General features: G+C 54.0%; 1 protein-coding gene across 1 annotated transcript; it reads left to right on the forward strand.

The window, feature by feature from the left end:
• Positions 1–2,335: 2,335 nt before the first annotated feature.
• Positions 2,336–8,716, forward strand: HSD17B7 (hydroxysteroid 17-beta dehydrogenase 7). The gene is made up of 9 exons (XM_054384401.1): positions 2,336–2,370; positions 2,605–2,808; positions 2,921–3,013; positions 3,908–4,022; positions 4,529–4,723; positions 5,765–5,869; positions 7,300–7,356; positions 8,133–8,231; positions 8,561–8,716. The coding sequence occupies exons 1-9, from the start codon at positions 2,336–2,338 to the stop codon at positions 8,654–8,656; spliced, it is 999 nt and encodes a 332-aa protein (XP_054240376.1). The 3' UTR covers positions 8,657–8,716.
• Positions 8,717–17,039: the final 8,323 nt, after the last annotated feature.

Raw genomic sequence — 17,039 nt, forward strand, 5'->3', positions numbered from 1 at the left:
GAAGCTCCCAGCCCGTGTGCAAGGCAGGCACCTGGGGGAAAGGATGCATGCAGGTTATGTGCCTGCTGGAGCCAGGACCGTCGAGCAGCTCAAGGAGGTGCTGGGAGTAGCCACTAGCTCATAGTGGGCTGTGCAATTACAAGGCAAAACCAGGACCTCTCTGGACATTTTGGGCTTTGGACAAGCTGTATTGGATGGGCAGGAGGTCCCATCCCTGCTGGCCAGACCGCCATATGGTGCTCTCAGCTCTTTGCCCAGCTGCTGGAGTGGGCAGCTGCTGCCAGCCAGGGAGGAGTGAGCGTGCCACCCCAGTAAGACTGTGTTGAGAGGGCCTCCTCTCACCAGCCACAGCCACTCCAGAGCTGCTCAACTGCCCGTGAAGTGCACTTTGCATGCCCCGCAGGTGCTGCGCAGCAGATGGCAGCAGGATGTGAGCACCTTTAAGCTCCAAAGGGAAATCTGCAGGTCCTCCTCTCCCAGGGTTTACCTGCATCTTCAGCTGTCATGAGAGGAATGCACATAGAGCTTTCAACAGCTGCTGCCCAATGGCCAAGCCTGCAGCAGCCTGTGGGCATGGAGCAGCAGGCACCCTGGCTCTGCCTGGCTCTGGGCCCAGGGATCACAGTTCAGCTAGAGCACTTGGGCTGGATTCTGCTGCCCCAAGCATCCTAGGGGCAGTCTGGCACCAGTCCGTCCTCCCAGATTGAGCAGCTCCATGAGCAAACTGGGCAGGTGCAGGTGCCAAAGCTGTGTGCCTCCAGGAGGCCTGGCAGGTCCTGCCATCGTGCCTCCAAATTGGATCCTCCTGCAGCTGGACAGGAGGGACTTTGTACTCGGAGGGGTTACACCCCTCCCTACTTGTGTATGCATTAGTTCAGCACCACCAAGTCACGCGTGGCACAGTTTCCAGTACACTATTGCTAAGAGATACATGTATTCAGTAGATGCACCTAGACATAGGGGCAAACCCGCTGAAGAGACACTTGCTACGTGAATCTGCTTCCATGGTTTCCTTGTAGCACCTCAGAAATCATCTTCGCCTCCTCCAGGGGCACTGCTGTGAGCCCAGCCCGGAGCTGGCCGCTGGTGTAGGAGGAGCTCTGGGGCTGCACTGGGCGGGGGGCGAGGGGGGTGGGGGGACTGCACTGTGTGCTCACAGGTGCTGTGTGTGGAGAGCTTGGTGGACCACACGCAGGTTACAACAGTGTAGGAGAAGGAGGAAGGATGCTTAAGGGACCTGCTGGCTGACCCACACCAGTTGCCCATCTCCTTGGGTGACAAGAAGGGCACTCTGAAGCTCAGCATCCCTGTCAGGAAATGTCCACTGGCAGGAACCGAGGTGGGACGGCAAGCCTGGGAGAGGCGAGGTCAGGAGTAGGGGGCCTGTGCTCTGGTTTGCCTGCCCGTGGTCCTGCTGGCTGTCAGAGGTTTCCCCCGTGCTGACCGTGTAGCCTGTGGCAGCATGGTTCTGCAGGGCCGAGCCAGAAACGAGGACAGGCTTTGTTTATGCTGCATAATTGGTACCTGCCAGCCTCTGCTCTTGGATGCCCTCTCCCTGCTCAGGATGTGTCATGTCCTCTCCCAGCCCTTCCTCAATGAGCAGGGAGCTGAGAGCACCAGGCCGGGTAGGGACAAGTCTGCCCCATGTGCACCACAGCTGCCACCGACCCGAGCCCCTGGGCACTCTGCACAAGGTGGACCCACGGGTGGAACGGCGTCTTGGGGTGCTGGTGTGCCAATCCCCTGTTCCAGCTACTATGCTGGCCCCTCCATGAGCACAGCTGCACCTGAGACCTCCAGTGGGACTTGTAAACCCAGACGCCTCTGCCACAGCAGCATCAGGTGACAGCGACCTGGTGGCACTTCTGTGTGGCTGAAAGCATCTCCGTGGCAAGGGATGGGCGGGCAGAGCGAGACACGGCTGCCTGTGGAAAGCCTGTCTGCTGCAGCTGTGGGGCACGGGCAAGGCAGGCCAGGACAGGGAAAGGCAGGTAAAGACAAGGCAGGACAAGGAAAGGCGAAGTGAGAGCAGCGGAGGGGACCCTAGCAACTCGAAGGAGCAGGCAGGGCCTGCGCGATGGGGGCGTGGCCTACACCGCGATGGAGGTATGGTCCGCATCGTGATGGAGGCGTGGCCTGCCCCACATGAGGCGTGACCAAGGTAGGCGTGTCCCAGCTCCCCGCCGCTCTCAGCCCACTATCACGCCACCGCATCCGCGAGGTCCGCCCCCTCGGCGCCTGACGATTGGCTGGCGCGGCGGGGCGGGGCGGGGCGGCACGTACCGGCTACGCTTATAGCAGCGGGGGGCGGTGGCGAAGGCCGTGACGGGACGTGATGGAGCGAGTCGTGCTGGTGACGGGTGCCAGCGGGTGAGCGGCGGGAACTGGGCTCGGGGGGGGGGGGGGGACCATAACGGAACCGGCTAGGGCGAGTCCGGACGCGTTTGTCCCGGCTCGCTCAGCCCCGGCGCAGCCCAGCCCGGCCTAGCCCAGGGGGTATCATGACGGAGCGGGCTGGGGTGAGCCGGAGCAGGTCGGACCAGAAGGGTTGGCTCGGCCCAGCCCAGCCCGCCAGCGTTGTGTCTGACACGGTACCGTTTGCAGCGGTGTGGGGCTGGCATTGTGCCAACGGCTGCTGGAGGAGGATGGCCGCATCCATCTCTGTATCGCTTGCCGCAACGCTCAGAAGAGTGAAGCCACTCGCGACCTTATCCTGGCCACCCACCCCAATGCCCAGGTCTCTACCGTGGAGGTGGACCTGGGTAACCTGGCTTCGGTCCTGCGTGTAGCCCGTGAACTCCGCTGCAGGTACTGGATCTCAATTCTCCACCCCACCGAACCCCCTCCCTGCCCTCATGCCGCTCCACCGGACCCCCTTCTCCGCCCTCTCCTCCTTCACCCCTGTTTCTTCTCCACACAGGTTTCAGCGCCTGGACTTTGTCTACCTCAACGCTGGGATCATGCCCAACCCACACGTGAACTTTAAGGCACTCTGGCATGGTCTTCTCACTGGGTAGGAGATGTTTGGGCTGGGGAAGGGGGGCCGGGTCCATGGTTTGCAGGAAGCAGGGGGTTCTGGCAGCATCCCCGTGGCCAAGACATGCTCTTTGGTCCAGAACTGAAGGCCCTGTCCCCATTCCCCGATGTGACATGATGTGTGGGTGGGCTTGGCAGCTGGGTGAAGTGCTGAGGGGCTCCAAGGCTGCTTCTGATCCCTGGTAGGATAGGGTGAGAGGTGAGGGTTCACCCAAAGCCTGCAGTATCTCATACTGGGGCTCGAGTGAAAAGCACCACTGTGTTGTGAAGAAGGTGAAGTTTGCTCTTCCTGGGTCTCCTTAATGGTTTGATTCCACTGTGTGTGTTTTTGTAGTTTACCTCTGCTGTGGGTCACAGTATTTTGTGAAGCTGATGATTGATGCTTATTCTGTAAGCACCCTGGGGATAAGCATCCATTCTGCTGTCAGCAGCATGGGGAAGCTGAGCTAGGGAGCAAAGTGACAGTATGTAGAGTCTAATACAGTTGCTGGAGTGTTGAGCATAGATACTAAAGTGTTCTCCTTACTTGAATTAAGCATGGTCCTAGGGCTTAGTTTTGTATTGGAGCTGGCTTTGAAGCTGCATGTGAAATGAAAGGGGAATGCTGTTGTGTTTAATGGCACTTTACTGTGATGAAGTGAAGCACAGGACAAGTCTAGTCAGTATTGAGACACTTAGACATAAAGGGCATGAGATACTGTGTAAACTTTTTCCAGCTAGTTTTTTCCTGGATTAATGGAGCCCTTGAAGGTGAAACTAGAGAGTCTGTGTGGAGCCTGTGAGCTGGGGGACGCTTCTGAAGGACTGAAGTGGGGGAGCAGTAGCTATCTCGTGGCAGCGTTCCTCTCTAACTCCAATGCTTGGCTTCCAGGAAGTTGCTTCACATGTTGACCACTGCAGAAGGCATCATGACCCAGACAGATAGGCTTAATGGAGATGGACTGCAGGAAGTGTTTGCTACCAACCTCTTTGGACACTTTATCCTGGTAAGGCTACATCTGAAGGTGGAGCCCTTGATCTGGTGGTTGGTGTGGGAAGGGATGGGTACAGGTGGCACTGATGCTGCAGTTCTGTTTTACAGGCTTAGACACTGATGCAGGCTGCAACCTGACAGATAAGGAACGATTGGGCAAAGATCTCAGGCTTTGTTAAAATACCAATAAATGGTGATAAGTACTGTTGGAAGGGCTGATATGATCTCTAGGCAATGGATAGAGGTAAACCATATGTAGCTGTGTCCAGAGCAAATACCAAGACTTGTCTGTATTAGATTCTGAGGGACTCAACAGAGCTGTGTAAGAGAATGGTTGTAACCTCTTCTGGTGGACCTGGGGATGAAGCTATACCTGAGCAGCATCTGCTTCTGGCTAGCCTAGCACAGAATGGCCAAGACTATGAAAGCTGAGAGAAGCTCATGGCTTTTAAGGACTGCTAAGCCATATTGCAAGACTTTAACATTCCTGTGCTAAATAAGTTCACAATTATTTTGCAGGTTCGGCAGCTTGAGTCTCTACTCTGTGGTAACGAAAAGCCCTCACGACTCATCTGGACCTCTTCCAGCAATGCCAGGGAGTCTGCCTTCAGCCTTTCTGACTATCAGCATGCCAAGGGGAAGGAATCATACAGTTCCTCCAAATATGCTACTGACCTGACAAGTGTGGTTCTGAACAGGAAATTTAATAAGCAGGTAATGACGAAGTTTGCATGCCTGAAGAAACCTAATAAGCTCCTACTGTTTATAATTATCATTGTTATGAATGAAGAGAGCTTGCTAACAACAAAGCAATCCAATATGTTCCTTAATGAACTAAATAGAGCTGAGGCTGAACTGGTAGCCTGGGTGGTGGAGATTCTGCTAGAGAGATTGCTTCTGGGGGTCTGGTCAGAATCCTGCAAGCAGAGCGCTTTAAGAGCAGTCCTTAAGTTGAAAGCTGTAGCTGTCTCTTTAGACTAAAGAAAAAGCTGCTGCTCTTTTCAGGCATGCCTGCCTATCAGAACAGGGCTGCTCAGGCAACTGTGCCTGCAAGCACTTGAGGTGCGAGCTCTGCTGTCTCTCTTGGTGGCTCCACGCTGCTATTCAAGTTTATCACACCAAGATGTGTGAGCAGTTGCTGGATTCTTGTTGGTGAGTGGCAGCCCTAGTCCAGCAGCAGTGATTGCTCTCTTGTGAAGAACAGGTTGCCCAGGGGGGTTAGGGATGCACCTTCCCTAGAGGTGTTCAAGGCCAGGTTGGATGAGGTCTTGAGCAACCTGGGATAGTGGAAGGTGTCCCTGCCTGTTGGCCGGGGGATTGGAACTGGATGATCTTTGATTTCCTTTCCAACCCATTCTGTGATTGTGTACTTCAGGAGAAATAGTCCTAGAAAGCTGGACATGTTCCTTAAAGGTGAGGTAGCCTTTGGTCTGAGTGGGCTGTAGTTAGTGAGATGACTGCTGCTGCTACTGAGCTGCATGTAGGCTGCAGCGTGAGGTTGGGATGTTTTGGGAGGCTTGCACCTTCTGTCTCATGGGCTTACAATGGGCACAGATTTCACATGAGCACCTCCAACTTGGAGGTCTCAGAAATCACCACACCTAATCACTCTTTGGCTCTGGTAACTGTAGGGGAAGAGTATCTACTGTTAGCTGGCTTCTGTACTCTCATTTTCTTTGAGGAGTACAAGGAGTCTGATCCATTTTTAAACTAACTGTTGTCTGTGTGCACACTGACTCTGTTTCTTCTCTGCAGGGTCTGTATTCCAGTGTTGTTTGTCCTGGTCTTGTTATGTCCAACATGACCTACAGAATTTTGCCAGTCTTTCTGTGGAAGCTCCTAATGCCCATCATGTGGCTGGTAAGTGGATCCCCTGGCTGGTGTGGAGCTGAGGTAGCCCTGCTGTGATACATTCCACTGCAAGTAACATGCAGCATGTTTCTGCCTCTTCACGACCCCTGATGCTATACAGCTCTTCCTTCTGCTGGATTGGGCAGGCTGGACTCCCTGCAAGCTTTCCCATTGGCACCCTGGGGCTCAGATTTCTGAGCTAAGTTTGGACAGTGTTGTACATAGAGCCAGGGTTCAGTCCTTCAGCCACAGCAGCATTTGTGAAGGCTCTCCTTGGAAGGTTTGCTTCCTGCTGTGGGCTTCTGAGCACTACCATTTGGGTGGCAGCAGAGCTCAGAACAAAACTTGGCCCCTTGTGCTTTGAAATGCTTGTTTTGCTTGTCCTTTCCATCTCCCTAGAAGGCAGTGTATCCTGCTCTTTTCTTTCCATCCTTCCAGAAAGCAAAGCCTGCTGCTCTCTCTTGCCTCTTCCACTGCTTCCCCAAAACTTTCCTTGCCTTTCTTCCTTTGGGCTTCAGCTTTTCAGGTTCTGTCCCTGAAGGCTGCCTGCTCTAAGTCTTGATGCTCTTGCTGCAAGCTTGGCTTTTCTTGAGCTACCCCACCTGGCAGTAGCTGATCCTAAGGGATCACATTTCTCCTGGCAGAGGAGAGGCAATGCCTTCTCAGTTGTCCTCAACACTGGCAGGACTGGACTGCAGATCCTTCTGCCCCCTGCCATATGTGCTCTTGAGATCATTCAAGAAGTGGTGCCTGCAAGGCTGTGTAGCATGTTGCCTCTTGCTTTGGGGGTGATCATAGAATCATGGAATTGTCAGGGTTGGAAGTGACTTCAAGGATCATCCACTTCCAACCCCCCTGCCATGCCCAGGGACACCTCACACTAGAGCAGGTTGCTCACAGCCACATCCAGCCTGGCTGCAAAAACCTCCAGGGATGAGGCTGCCACCACCTCCCTGGGCAACCTGTTCCAGTGTCTCACCACCCTCATGGGGAAGGATTTCTTCCATGACAATTTTTTGCCCATATTGCTGGTTTTGCTCCCTCCTCCCAGATTCCCAAGGTGTTGCTGAGCCTTCTCAGAAGGTCCCCTCTGGGTGCTCCCCTCCCCAGGGGTTGCTCAGAGCCACATCCAGCCTGGCAGCAAAAACCTCCAGGGATGAAGCTTCTACCACCTCCCTGGGCAACCTGTGCCAGTGTCTCACCACCTTCACGGTGATCTGTGTGGGAGCATGGAGTGAGGCTTGCTGATGATCTGGGTAGCTCCAGAAAAAATAATTTGTAGTGAAGAAGGGATGCTTCAGTGATAAGTGTGCAGTAGTCAGCTTTGAGAAGCAGTTTTACCTCTGGTGGATCATCTGCTGTAGCTGGGTTGCAGAGGACTTGAGAGAGAAGCCTCTGGCCACATTCTGGATTCTGTCCTGTGCTTCTTTTCCCCTCAGATCCGATTTTTTGCCAAAACCTACACTCTGACACCGTACAATGGAGCAGAAGCTCACGTAAGTAGTTGACAACTTGCTTGGTTTTTAACATGCCCTTCCCTCTGGGTAGCTCTTCCAGGGTCTGCTGACTTGAACAAAGATCCTGTCACAGGAAGGCTGGAGGGTGGGTGGGTGGGGACCAGCTGTGACCAGGACTGCTCAGCCAGGTGATGCTTCCTAACCTTCATCAGGTGCCTGTAAAATGAAATTATTTTAGAAAACCACTTTTGCTTCCATCTCCAAGAGGGAGAATCCTGCTTTCCCTGTGGGCAGTGAAGCAGCCATAGTCATGCAGGTGACCTCCATACCTCCCAGGGTGAGAAGGTGGGAATGCAGGGCACAGTGTGTGCAAAGCACAGCAGTGAGCAAGTTCAACATGGCTAAGCTGCTCAAGTGGTTTAGCACTGAGACATAAGCAGGGTAGGTCACAGAATCATGGAATTCTCAGGGTTGGAAGGGACCTCAAGGCTCATCCAGTTCCAACCCCCTGCCATGGGCAGGGACACCTCACACTACACCAGGTTGTTCACAGCCACCTCCAGCCTGGCTGCAAAAGCCTCCAGGGATGAGGCTTCCACCACCTCCCTGGGAAACCTGTGCCAGTGTGTCACCAGGTCACAGCTGAGGAGAGCCAGCTCAGAACTGCTTCTCTAGCTATCAAGTGTTGCCCTGCTTGCTCAAAGCACCTGTGTATAGTGTGGTCTCCTGTGTCCACTGGCAACTGAGTCCTTGACTGCAGGCTGGGTTGGGACAGTGTGTCCTGGACTTGTGCACATTGGTGTTGTCCTTCCTAGGTGTGGCTGTTCAAACAGAAGCCAGAGTACCTGGATGAGCTTGTCAAATACCACAGCTGTACTTCTGGATTGGGAAAGAGCTATGTGGAGCCCAGAAAGGTAAATGAAGCAGCAGCCTCCTGCTGCAGGGGACTTGACTAAGGATCTGCCATCTTACAAGAAAGGGTTGGTGCTGGAATGATGCCTGTTGAATGCTAAGCAGCAATAATGGATGTGGGGCTGTCTGAGGTTTCCCAGAGTAACTCCTGTTCAGGCTGGAGTGTGGAAGACAGTGGAGGTGTTCTGGCTTGTGACCTGGTGCCTTTAGTTGCCTCTTTCTGAATGCAGCAGCTCTGGAGATGCACTTTGCTGATCCCCAGAGCTGCCTCCTGTGCCTGTGCTGGCTGCAGCCAAGGTCATGGCCTCATAGTGCTCTTATTGTCTTCCAGATTGATGTGGATGAAGAAACTGCTGAGAAATTTTATGAGAAGCTGTTGGAACTGGAGAAGCAAACTCTAGAGAGATACAGTGATCTGCTAGATTAAATAGAGCCAGTTTCAGCTGGGTGTCAGCCTCGTATCAGGAACAGCAGCTTTCTATCATTCCCCCTTCTGGTGCTACTTAAATGTTGCCTGCTGTTCTGCAGGCACGTGGCTTCAGACCTCACCTTCCTCCTTGGCAGAAGGTGAACAGTTCCTGAAAATGGAAACATGAAAACTGAAGAGAAATATTTTTTTAGTCTTTTTGTTATGGGATATTTTTCTGGCCTAAAACTGGAGCCCTCGAGTTGGGTGGATGCTGCCTCAAGAGAGCTGCAAAGCAGTGCCTGGCAAAAGCATGACTGAGCTGTGCACAGTTCAGGAACAGCCCTTCAGAGCATCTGCCCTGCATCCTGGTTCTAAGAAGTCTTTCTGGGTGGTTCAAATGCATTTACTGTGGTGGATCCTGAAGCACTTGAAGGCTGCTCTGCAGAGGAGCTGCTCTCACCCTTGTACACCAAAGCTGGGGCAAACCTTGCAGACGTGCTCCACAAGGCTGAACCTTACTGCAAGGAAGGCTCTGCACAGCAGCTGAAAGCCAAGTTCCTGAAGAGCTGGCCTGAGAATAGAATGGTGTCCAGGCTGGAAGGGACCTCCAAAGCTCAGCCAGTCCAATCTCCCTGCAGTCAGCAGGGACATCCCCAACTAGATCAGGCTGCCCAGGGCCTCGTTGAGCCTCACCTTCAATATCTCCAAGGAAGGAGCCTCAACCACCTCCCTGGACAACCTGTTCCAGTGTTCCACCACCCTCATAGTAAAGAACTTCTTCCTGATATCCAATCTCAATCTGCCCTTCTCTAGTTTGAAGCCATTGCCCTTTCCTTCAGTTGTAGGAACTGATGTCTTGCTGTCCTGTGGGGCCACCATAAGGCTTCTAACCACAACTGGCTAGAAAGGCTGAAGCCATCGATGTAAACTTGGGCTGGGGGCTGGTCTGCTCTGTTGGAGCAAGAGGTGAGAGGTTCCCATGGTGTTTTATCTATTTAACCATCTTTTTATATGCAATCTGCTGTACCAAGTATTCTTCCTGTTGTCTGTCTGGGGAACTTCGAGTACCTGGTGTACTTCAAATGCTGCAATGAATAAATGATTGGAACTGACTTCTCTTTGCTGCAGTGGTGGTTTTACTCCCAACAGCTTGACTTGGAGGGCTGGCAGGGAGGTTGCCTTGCCTTGTACAATTAAGCCTGTGTGTTATACAATGGATGGAAACTCCAGCACAGGAGGTTCCACCTCAACATGAGGAGGAACTTCTTCACTGGGAGGCTCCAAGAGCACTGGAACAGGCTGGCCAGAGAGGTTGTGGAGTCTCCTTCTCTGGAGACTTTCTGCACCCATCTGGATGTGTTCCTATGTGAACTGTGCTGGATTCTATGGTCCTGCTCTGGCAGGGGGGTTGGACTGGATGATCTTTGAAGGTCCCTTCCAACCCCTAACATCCTGTGATCTGGGAAGTGTGGGGTCACTTCTGCCACAGGAGAGCTGTTAACCACCTGTTTGGGCTTGCTTCTCTTGTTTCTTCCACTTAATGACAGACACGAGACTTGTGAAGGCTTCAGTGTGGTTTTTGTGTTGAGCAGCTCTGGGCTGTCTGAGTCTATTTCCCAGCCTCAAGCAGTTGGGAGACACAGATGACTCTGGTGCTTGCTCACCCTGCTGTGTCACATAATTACTGATGTAGTGCTCCCTGGTGAGGGAGTATGACTGTGCCCAGGCCCTTCTGTGAGCCTGGTGGGTACCAGGTGAGGTTAGGAGGGGCACTGTGCTGCCCAGGCTGGTGCATCCTGCTGGGAGGACAAGTGCCCACAGGAGGGTTGGCTCAGTGGTCTGTGTAGGAAGTTGCAGAAACACAGAACTGACATCTGTGAGAATCCAGGCTCTGCAGAGGCTCTTCACTGAGCTGGCTTGAAGGGGCACATTCAATGAACCTTGCTTTTATTTATGTTTTTCCCCCCCCTGATTCTTCCCACCCTCTGTTTTTAAGCATCTCTGCAGAGCACAGTGGTGCTTCTGGCATGGTGGTGCCTGCTGCAGAGAGTTCAGTCCTGAGTTTGGGCTGAGCAGCACCTTTGAGCTCAGCCCTTGTGTGAGTAGCAGAGCTGGTGTGGGTGGGAATGTGCTGTGCCCTCTTTTGGCCTCACCTGGGGACAGACTGAGGAGCTGACTGCTGTGGCCCTTGGCTATGGCTGTAGCTGCTGAGAGCTGTGAAGCAGGTTGGGCTGTGCTGATGTGGACTTTTATTTAAATGCACTAAATTCTGCCCCAGCACCGAATCTGGGTGCTGTGGCTTTGTTCAGCTACATCCTAAATACCCCTGGGGACAGAGCCCCTGCTCTTGCTGGAGCTGTTTTTTGTCCGTGGAAGACTCAGTGGCTGGCTGTCTCTTCAGCCTAGTGTGCTTGATCCCCATGGCATCCTGCAGCAGTAGATGACTGTTCTGGAGAGCACTGAATGTGTTGTCCTGACTGCTTTTAGATGAGCATCTTGAACTTTGCCTTTTCTGCCCTGGGTTGTGGTAGATTTCATTCAGGATTCCTCACCAACCCCAAAGCCAGAGGCACTCAGGCAGTCCTCATCCCTGCTCTGACTGCTCACTCGTACTACCCCTGCCCCCTTTTGCCTCTGGGGTGAGGTAAAGGAAGTAGCAAAGAGCAGCCAGAGCAGAATGTGACACAAGGCTTCATGAAATGAGTGCATCTTGATGGCAGAGGGGAAGGGCAGGGATGGAGCTGCCCACCTGTGCTGTCCTGTACCAGCTGCATGCTGGCACTGCAGATGTGGCAGTCCAAGGACTTGGAAGCAGTGAGGTCTGGAGGAGCAGCTTTGCATAAATGAGTACAGCTAGGGACAATAAAATGAATGCCTTCTGATACACAAGGTGAGTTTTGGGGTTGTTTTTGTGTGTTTGGGGGGTTTTGTGTTTTGGGTCTTGTGTTCGGTTTAAAGCCTGGAGCAGTGGCAGATACCTAGGCTGGGCACAGATTGGTGACTATGGGTAGGACCTCAGGGGTGTGCTTGTGGGATTATCAGGGAGGCTGTGCCTGATGGGCTGGGCTGAGTGCTTTCAGCTTGTGGAGCATGCAGAGGCTGAGGAGGGGAGGTGTGATACACCACCAGCAGCCATTGAGCTGTCCGTCATGCTGGTGTCAGGTAGGGGGTTCCTGGGTTCTCCTTAAAAGCAGCTGTGGCCCTCCCTTGAGGATTTGACTTTCAGGGTTAAAAGTGTGTTTTTGTCCTGCTGCCTGAGCTGAGCCTGCTGCATGGTTTAGTTTCACTTAGTTGCTATGAAGACAACAGAAGGTGTGCTGTGATGCATGTTACATCCTGGGAGGTGCAGGTGTAGGGATTCAGGAGTTTTGTGGGGGATCTCCCATGGCAAATGGTTGGGGTGGATGCAAAGTGGCCTCTGGAGGTCTGTGGCTCAGCTTCCTGCTTGACCAGAGATCCATAAGAAGGAATAAAGGGTGGTAAAGCATGGGCTGAGCACTGAAGGAATGGGACAGCCTGGAAAGATGGGATCAAGCTTGTTGTTTCCCACACTGGAACAGGTTGCCCAGGGAGGTGGTGGAAGCCTCCTCCCTGGATGTTTCTAAGATCAGGCTGGATGTGGCTGTGAGCAACCTGCTCTAGTATGAGGTGTCCCTGCCCATGGCAGAGGGGTTGGAACTGGATGATCCTTGAGGTCCCTTCCAGCCCTGACCACTCTATGATTCTCTGAGTTTGGTGCTGCACAGAGCTGGAGGTGCACAATCCCCCCATGTGTCTCTAGAAGACTGTTCCTCAGTTTGAGAGAGTGCTCTAGGGTCCTACAGCACTTGTCACAGAACCCTACTCCTCTGTAAGTGTTCCTGCCTGCTTTTGTGGCCCCAGGTCTCACTGTCCATGCCTTTCTGTAGAAGGAAACTTGGCCATGCTCAATCTCACCTGCTCCTTCTCTCCTCCATGTTTGTGTGTTTTTGCATCCAAAGGCTGGGACTGTTCTAAGGAATGGGAACTGTAACCACATCCCAAGTTTCATACTTCATCCTGAAAGCAGAGGTAGGACCTGGGATGGAGACTCTCCAAAGGGCAGGGGATGGCTCAGTTGTGTCTTGCCCTCTGTGGACTTTGTCTGGTATACAGGATCAGAGGATGTTAGGGGTTGGAAGGGACCTCTGGAAGATCATCCAGTCCAGCCCCCCTGCCAGAGCAGGACCATAGAATCCAGCACAGGTCACACAGGAACACATCCAGATGGGTGCAGAAAGTCTCCAGAGAAGGAGACTCCACAACCTCTCTGGGCAGCCTGTTCCAGTGCTCTGGGAGCCTCCCAGTGAAGAAGTTCCTCCTCATGTTGAGGTGGAACCTCCTGTGCTGGAGTTTCTATCCATTGCCCCTTGTCCTTTGCCAGGGTGCAACACAGCCCCCAGGAGTGCTGTGCCACCTGGTTTGGCTGCCCACAGCTCAGAGAAGGGCAGGCAGAGCTGCCCAATGCTCTGGAGCTGCTTATCTGCAGGGAGGGATGGCTCCTGGTGCCCTGCTCTTGGCTAACAGTTGCCTATACATGGAGCTTAATCCCCCAGCTAATCCCTGCTGGCCAGGAGACACATCCAGGCGTGACAGCAACACTGGAGAAGCAGCAACTGGGTCAAGGAGAGCAGGCAGGTACCTGTCTGCCAGCCTCTTCCCAGGGCGCTCCCCTCACCTCCTCTTCACTTGTCAGGGTATCAGGGACACCACTGGTGCCACTGCATGAGGCTGGTGCCTCTGCTGGGGCTGTGCAGGTGGAGTTGTTGAGCCCCTCACCCACTGGAAAGGAGTCCTGCCTGGGGCCTCGTGGCAGAGCTGGGGGTGACGCAGGGCGGTGAGAAATGCCAAGCGTGGGCCAGGGGCAGAGCTGGCAGCGGCAGCTGTGAGTCAGGACTGCACCAGGAGCTTTCTGCTTGTGATTCTCAGCCATGGATCTTCCCAGAGGTGCTCTAGGGCAGGTCTTGAGCATGAAAACTCCTTTGTGGTCACCCTGTGACGTCTTGGCCAACCAGGCTGTGTGAGGCAATCCCTGCTCATCGTGCCTCGTCCCCAGTCACCAGTTCATCTTCATGGGGAAATGCTGCCTTGCTCCAAACCTGCTCCAAACCCACTCCAAGTCCCCCACTGCTTTACAACTCAGCTGCCTGTCAGCTGTGCAGGGCGTTGGTACCAGAAACAGGGGTGGCAACAGTAGCCAAAGCCAAGGGAGGAGAAAGCTTGAGACTGCCGTGGCAAGGCTCAAATCCCTGCTGGTGAAGGCAATGGGATTGAAGGAAACCACTAGGACCTGCATGTGCCCCTCTCAGCATGGGCAAATGGGGTACAGTGGAAGCTTCCAGGGTTAACCTTGGAGTGGGCAACTTTGGTGTTGAAAGGTTTGGAGGAGAGCTGCCCAGAGAGGCTAGGGGTTAGAGGAGGGACACAGCTCTGAAGAGCTGGGTGAAAAACAGGGAGGGGAAGGGCTGCAGGAGGGCTGGGAGTGCTGCAGGAGCAGGATGAGTCTGTCTGGCAGGGAAGAGTAAGGAAGAATGTGAGCCTGGGTGGGTTTTGCTTAGAACGGGCAAATTGTCGAGCCTCAGGAAGTATTTGGTTGGGAAGGAGCTCTCACACCTCCAGCCAGCCCTGCTCTGAGCAGGGATAGTGTCATGGCTGGACCAGACAGTTCAGGGATGTGTCCAGGAGAGTCCTGACGCCTCCAGGCATGAAGAGCTCAGAGCCCCTGCCCAGGGCTGGTCCTACACACTGCCCTGCACTGCAGCTTCCCAAGACAGATTAAGGCTGAACTGTTAGTGAGTGAGACTCTGAGCAAACCTCTGCCACAGGACCGAGGAAATGGGAAAGCCAAGAGAGCTGAAACTGCCTGCAGGGTCAGGGAAGCTTGTCAGTGTTGCTTTACCAAACACAGTGCTGTACTCAAAGGAGACATCTCAAAGGGAAGCTGGTAGATGGGTTCAGGAACAGCTTGTGAGAAGAACCAGAACGAGTACTAAGCCTTTTGTCTAGCTCTTCAGTAGATGCTGCTCAGTAAGAGCAGAGCTTGGAGAGGCTGCAGTGCTGTAATTAATATTTTTGGCATCAGTCCCCAGTGAGAGGAGCCTGAGAAGGCTGTGCTGCCAGAAACCCTTTGGCAGATGAAAGGATCTGTATCAAACCAAAGGACTTGCAGGGGAGACAGGGCAGACTGGATGGACAGCCAGGGCTGGGTGACACTCAGGGTGAGGCAAAGCAGATGAACTGGTGGCTGCCTCAAGCAAAGCAGACTGAAGGAGGTGGCTAGATGCCCAGCTTGGGGTCCAGCACTCTGGGATCTTGCAGCAAGGCATTGCAGGTGCTGAATGCCTCTGTTAGAGTCGCTTTCTCAAAAGAGAAGCTGCTGAGGGCAACGATGAGCTCAGGCTGCACCAGGGAAGCAGAGCTTCAGCCTTGCCCTGCTTTTCATTTCTGTCTCAGCAGAAGTTGTGATGGGCTGGGTTGGGTTCAGCCTGCAGCACTCATGTCCCCTGGGGAATCTGCTTCTGCTCCTCTGGGGCAGTGACAGGCACAAGGAGAGGAGGTGATGGGGTGTTTCAGGGTCCCCTCCAGAGCTGACTGAACAGAGAGAGTCCTCTTAACCCTATCTCCTGCCCACAGCACTGCCATGGCATGTAGTGCCACCTGCAGCTGAGCATCCCACCCTGAAGGGACAGCAATGACCACAGAACTGGGGGGACCCAGCCAATCTCTACAAGAGGCTGTGTGAGACAGGGCTGAGAGGACAGCCATGCTTTTGAGCATCACATTCAGCTCTGGGAACCTAGGCATGCTTGCCCACAGCTCAGATGCCCCTGAGATTCACCTCCGAGGTATCTCCGTGAGTCACCGCCGCCAGCACCTCTCTGGGAATCATGAGGTCACTGCAGCAGCATCTCAGGTCCTTGGCATCTGAACAGATGGTAGGGCCAGACCTGCCAGGATGGTTTGGGGAAGGCATTTCCGAGCAGCAGCACATGGAGGCTGCAGGGATGCTGCTCTCTGCCTGTCAGAGCCCACGAGCATGTGCTGCATGGCTCCCAGGCACCAGAACCCAAGGGAGAGCCAGGAGGATGCTTAGGGGATTTGAGCATCTCCCCTATGAAGAGAGACTGAGAGCCCTGGGGCTGTTTAGTCTGGAGAGGAGAAGGCTGAGAGGGGATCTGATCAATGTCTATCAGTAGCTGAGGGGTGGGAGGCAAGTGGAGGGGGCCAGGCTCTTTTGGGTGGGGCACAGCAATAAGCCAAGGAACAATGGAGACAAACTGGAATGTAGAAGGTTTCAGCTCAACATGAGGAGAAACTTCTTTACAGTGAGGGTGACAGAGCCCTGGAGCAGGCTGTCCAGAGAGGTTATGGAGTCTTCTTCCCTGGAGACTTTCCAAACCCAGCTGGATGTATTCCTGTGCAGACTGCCCTGGGTGATGCTGCTCTGGCAGGAGCGTTGGACTGGATGATCTCAGTAGGTCCCTTCCAACCTCTAATGTTCTATGATTCAGTGACATTTATTGATGGCCCTAAAATGCAGTTGCAGCAGATCTGCACACTCCCTGCCCATATTCTGCCTGCCAGCAGCTGTCACAGATCTCCTGCAGCCAGGTGAGGTGGTCTTGCAGCACACACCTGAGGTGAGAGGTCCATCCTTGTAGGGTGAGCTCTCTCCAAGAGGAGAGATGTACCAGGGTAGCAGAGCTCACAAGGCACTTGGCCACGGGGCCATCAGAGGTGGAGGTGCTGCTCTGCATGGAGGGGGTGTGCTGGCATCTGTCCTGTTGCACAGAGGGCCTTTGAGAAACCCTTCCACCATTTGCAGTAGCAAGAGAAGTCAACAGAGATTCCCCTGGCTCTGGGGGGCCCAGCCAGTCACATCAGCACCACTCCCTGCTCCCACAGCAGAGAGTGGGGCTGAACTTTTGCCTTCCTGAAATCCAGCCCCTAGCAGAGTGCTGGCCCAGCAGGCAGCTTGTGCCAGATGCCAGAGAGCTGCCTCAGTCCTGTGGGCACCAGTGGCTTCCTCCCATCCACGTGGTGATGGCCCTTGGCATTTCCTTCCTCGTAAGCCCTTGGCTTGATACAAAGCCCTTAGCATGTTTGGTAGTTCTTGCTGGGCCTGCTGGGGTCCTGGGCATGGTGTGTAATGAGGAGGCACTGCAAGGTGAGACATCTCCTGGGGCAGATGGCAGCCCTTGGTGTGCATGGCTGTACTCTGACTCTGGAGGCTGAGACCTGCATCCAGGCTCTGCTCTCCTCTCTTTTCCCAAACTTGAGGACAACGATGCTGTGGTGTAGAGCTGTGGTCTTGGTGAGGATAGAGGGGAGAAGGATGCAGTCAGGGTGGATGATATTAGAAGCTGGTGGCATGCTGGTGTCT

This window comes from Indicator indicator, chromosome 10 (genome assembly GCF_027791375.1).
Source record: "Indicator indicator isolate 239-I01 chromosome 10, UM_Iind_1.1, whole genome shotgun sequence".
Taxonomy (NCBI): domain Eukaryota; kingdom Metazoa; phylum Chordata; class Aves; order Piciformes; family Indicatoridae; genus Indicator; species Indicator indicator.

Coding starts and splice junctions, on each gene's coding strand:
- HSD17B7 (XM_054384401.1), top strand. CDS start 2,336: ATGGAGCGAGTCGTGCTGGTGACGGGTGCCAGCGG. Junction 2,809..2,920: donor GCCCGTGAACTCCGCTGCAG/GTACTGGATCTC, acceptor TTCTCCACACAG/GTTTCAGCGCCTGGACTTTG. Junction 7,357..8,132: donor ACAATGGAGCAGAAGCTCAC/GTAAGTAGTTGA, acceptor TGTCCTTCCTAG/GTGTGGCTGTTCAAACAGAA.